This window comes from Octodon degus, unplaced genomic scaffold, assembly GCF_000260255.1.
Source record: "Octodon degus isolate 3935 unplaced genomic scaffold, OctDeg1.0 scaffold00093, whole genome shotgun sequence".
NCBI lineage: Eukaryota > Metazoa > Chordata > Mammalia > Rodentia > Octodontidae > Octodon > Octodon degus.
Genome location: NW_004524669.1, coordinates 3,462,488 through 3,466,767, shown reverse-complemented (window position 1 = coordinate 3,466,767; position 4,280 = coordinate 3,462,488). Strand labels below are relative to the sequence as shown.

The 4,280-nt window shown below is 48.6% G+C and overlaps 1 protein-coding gene across 5 annotated transcripts in view; it reads left to right on the top strand.

Annotated features, from left to right (window-relative positions):
* Positions 1–1,268: 1,268 nt before the first annotated feature.
* Tfcp2 (transcription factor CP2) overlaps positions 1,269–4,280 on the top strand; it is a 96,811-nt gene continuing 93,799 nt past the window's right edge. Inside the window, exons 1-2 of one of the 5 annotated variants that reach the window (XM_023722840.1) lie at positions 1,269–1,443; positions 1,898–2,079. In XM_023722840.1, coding sequence (XP_023578608.1) covers positions 1,958–2,079 — 122 coding nt within the window. In that variant the 5' untranslated portion in view covers positions 1,269–1,443; positions 1,898–1,957. The other 4 variants (XM_023722839.1, XM_004637820.2, XM_004637821.2 and 1 more) reach the window with 4 other exon arrangements.

The window sequence follows — 4,280 nt, the reverse complement described above, 5'->3', positions numbered from 1 at the left end:
AGAGAGAGAGAGACAGAGAGAGAGAAGTGACTTAAAAAATTTACAGTGCAAAAATCAGTTCTGAAATACAACAATGGACTGGGATGGGGAGGTAGCTCAACAATGCAATTGCCCTGTCTGGCAAGTACAAGGACACGGGTTCGATCCCTAGTACTGCATGCTGTACTGGCTCCTGAACCCCGGGTGCGCCCGATTGGTCCGAAATTGGGCCTGGTGGCCCTCACCTGTAATCCCAGCGCTGAGATAGGAGGATCACTACAAGTCTGAGTTGCATAGCAGGACCCTGTATCAATCAAAAAAAAATCTCTTCTCTCTTCTGTCTCTGGTAATGTCTTAATGTGAAAAATACCAGGTGTAGGAGGGCATACTGAAGTTGTCATACTAATGTAGGTGTGCCAGGTTAAGCCCGTATCTCCTTATAAAACGAAGGTAAAATGAAGGTTATTATATTTGCCTTAATCACCCTAATCTCATGATTGTCTGAAAGACTATTGATAGTCTAATAACGTCCCTGGCATGTAGGTAATGATTAATAAACAACAACCGTTATTCTCAATGGAGCAAGGTGGGGCAGGTATGCTTCTCTACAGTAGAGGAAGTTAAATCTCTGAAATTCAGCGACTACACTGACGTTGCCTACTAAGTGAAGACGCCATCCCCAAAGTTGTTCTTTTATTGTTTTGGTTTTTGTAACACGGTTCTCACTATGCAGCTCAGGCTGGCTTTGAACTTCCTATTTAGCCCAGGCTGGCCTTGAACTTGCTAAAAATCTCTGGCCTCAGCCTCCCACGTTGCTACAAAGGCTTGTGTCCCCAGGCCGGTTTTATTTTTAAAATTCTAATGTTCTTCCATTACAATTTTCTATACTTTTACTTGTGTCATGCTTTCCTGTTCACACGCGATGGAAATAAAGCAGTATCAATGGAAGCGGGTTTTAAACACCGTTGTGCCATCGCGACTGGGAAGTTTACGGAGACAGACGGAAATGTGGGCATGAGGGGCTATTTCGGAAACATGGTTCTGTCAAGACGAAGGAGCACGTTCGGCGGGGCTAAAAGGTGACTAGGTACGCCTCGCAGGTCAGAACTTTGCTGCACGCGCACACACGCACACACGCACACACTCACACCCGAGCTAGTCCAAGACCGCCCACGCCTCGGGGGCGGGGAGCCGCAGCGTAGCTAGCCAATCACCGCTGCAGATGCCGACCAAGTCTCTTCTTCATTGGCGAGTGAAACGATGACGTCATGTTTTTCGGGCAGGCGGAGGATGAGGGTGCCATGATTGGTTGGCGCTGGGGTGGCGGGCGGTGGAGGAGCATGCTCAATCTAGTTTTCCAGCCGCGGTTGGACTTTCTCCTTCCACGTTTCCACGCCGTGGGGGGCTGCGCCGGGTGCTGAGTGGGCTCAGCAGAAACCTGGATTTGATTCGAAGAGACGAGGGGTTGAAAAGGGGTGACCGGAAGTGATTTTAGAACTGACCGGAAGCGGGGCGTGGAGGGGAAAGAGCTGGCTCCCTGAGGGAGGGGGCGTCCTGCAGAAGGGGCGGGGGGAGGTGGCGCGGCGGCTGGAGCGCGTGGTGGGCCGCTCTAAGCTGCGGGGGCGCAGTCTGGGAGACAGCGGCCGCCGCCGGGAGTGAGGGGATAGAGAGCCTGAGGAGTGGGAGTGCGGAGCCCAGCTGCCGCTGGGAAGTCTGGAGGAGTTGAGCGAGGGGCCCTCGGGCTCCGGAGAGCCTGGCAGCAGGGCGTTTGGAAGCCAGAGCAGCCGCGAGAGAGGAGCCCAGGGCACGGGCGATTATTAGCTGTGCAGCCAGTGCGGGTCACGCGTGGGGTGGCCTGGGGGGACTGACGGCGTGGTCTTGATTGGGAGTTTTGGCCTCTCCTACCCCTGTGAGGTAGAATTACGCTCCGCGCCTTGGTACGAAGAACGGTGTCTCCTGAGGCAAAAAAGGAGCCAGGATGGCCTGGGCTCTGAAGCTTCCCCTGGCCGATGAAGTGATTGAATCCGGGTTGGTGCAGGACTTTGATGCCAGCCTGTCGGGGATCGGCCAGGAGCTGGGTGCTGGTGCCTATAGCATGAGGTGAGTGAGATTTCCCCAGCACCCCCTTCTGGAGACAAAGTCAGGGGAGAGGACGAGGGGCTGGGAGACCGGCTGGAAGGGCTGTCTGCTGGTGGAGAAGGGATTTGTCGTTGTCGTTGAGTAGTGGGTGCTGTGGGAGAAATGGAGGAGCAGGCAGCGTGAAGTTTGTGCAGGGCCGGTGCACGGAGGGCGGGAGAGGCCAGTGGGGGCGCGCAGAGGCGGGGCTGATGGCGAGGTCTGGAGACGGCTGAGTGCGCGGTGCGGTACGGAGTCGGGCGGGGAGGTCTGGCTGAGCGCGTGGGGAGGAGGCCGGGGCGCCCGGCAGCGGGGACTGGGGCTCGTGCGGCGTGTTGGTTGGCTGCTGGTCGGGAACGAGTGGGAACCTGGGGAAAGAAGTCCTCCTCACCTGCCTGCCCGCTAGCCCACTTAATTCGAGGAAAAGCGGCAAAGGGGATTTTTAGATGTTTGTAGACCTTCCTATGTCAGGCAGTTTGTTACTGCTAATAGATGGTAAGTCTCCTTGGAAGCCGCGTTACCTGTGCTGTGTTGTCTGCTTGGTTCCCCCGTGTGAGCAGATGTTGACAGATCGGCATGTAGGGCTAGCTGGGCAGTAGTTGGAGTTCTAGTGCCTGAAGAAGGTCCATCTAAACAAGAAAATAAAATAGACTTTGGAACGGAACTGTTTCATTGGCTTTATGAATTTGTAGGGGAAAGATGGTTTTTGGGGACAAAGTGGACAAAGCTTTCATTCTGGTAATGGTATCTACTGCTTCGAAGTGGACTTTCCACAGCAAAGTAAAATTATGAGTTAGAACTTGATACTTCAACATCAGGATGCTTTGCTTACAGTTAGAATAAGAAAGTATCCTACGGGCCCAGGAGATGGCTCGGTAGAATAAGGGCTTCCCTGGCAAGTGCAAGGGCCTGAGTTCAATCCCTGCCCCCCCCAAGGGAAAAAAAAAATAAAGTATCCTAAGTATTTGGGTGATTTTCAGTGAAATTTGTTATGTTTTTCTCTTAGTATTGAAAAACTTAACCTTGGTTTTAACTTTAATTGGTCCTTGTTGAGGTAAATTTGATTGTAAAAATAGAGATTAACTTGGTCTGAAAGTGAGTGCTCTGGCCCCAAACTTGGATGTAGTGTTTGACAACTTGTATTGTTATTCATGTGAAGATTACCACAGCAAGAAGTTTGATTTTGTTGAGGCTACTAGAATTTAGAATAGAAACAGTGTAACTGCACTTGTTATATTTATCATCAAAAATAGTTAAACTAATCAGCAAATATTTGTTCATCTGCTGCACGGATTACTATATTTGAGAATATTCAAATCAAATGGTGATCTTCATGGATATTAGGCAGGCTTGCACATGTACACATTTGGAAATTTTTTCCAATATCAAACTTTTCCAGTTTTCAAACATAATGTTATAAAGCTGAGTGTGGTGGTGCCTGCATGTTAGCTCAGCACTGGAGAGGCTGAGAGTAGAGTATTGCTGAGAGTTTGAGGCCAGCCTCAGCCACATAGTGAGTTCAAAGGACAGCCGGAGCTACATAGTGAGTCCCTGTCTCAAGAAAAAACAAACATTACTTCATAGAAAGCATAAATTCTGGAAAATACATCATGTCAAAATTTTAAGTACTTTATGCATCTTCTTTGCTTGCATTATTTTTTGACTTCTAATGCATAATCTTTTGTGATAATTGGATATTGTCAAACTTTAGTGTTCAGAAGAGTCACTTTAGTGCTTATAAAATAAATTCATTTTTAAATTACCTGCAATATTAAAAGTTCCTATTTCTTCACATCATTATAACATATGATTTTTCATTAAAATTGTTTTGTTGTTCATTGAAAGAATTATTACAGCTGGATGTGCTAATGTATACTTGTAATTCCAGCAAAGGAAGGCTGAGGCAGAAGGAATGCCATGAGTTTAAGGCCAACCTCAACTACGTAATGAATTGAAGGCCAACCTGAACTACATGTTGAAAATTTGTCTTATAAAGACAAAAAAAAAATAAAAGCCATTCTAGGGTTGTGAATTAGACAACTGTAGTTGTCTATCTCTTCTCGCTTTCTTCCTTTCTTCCTTCCCTCCTCCCTTCCTTCCCCTCCCTCCCTCCCTCCTTCCCTCCTTTCCTCCTTCCTTCCTTCCCACAGTCTCACTGTGTAGTCTAGGATGGGCTTGAACTCACT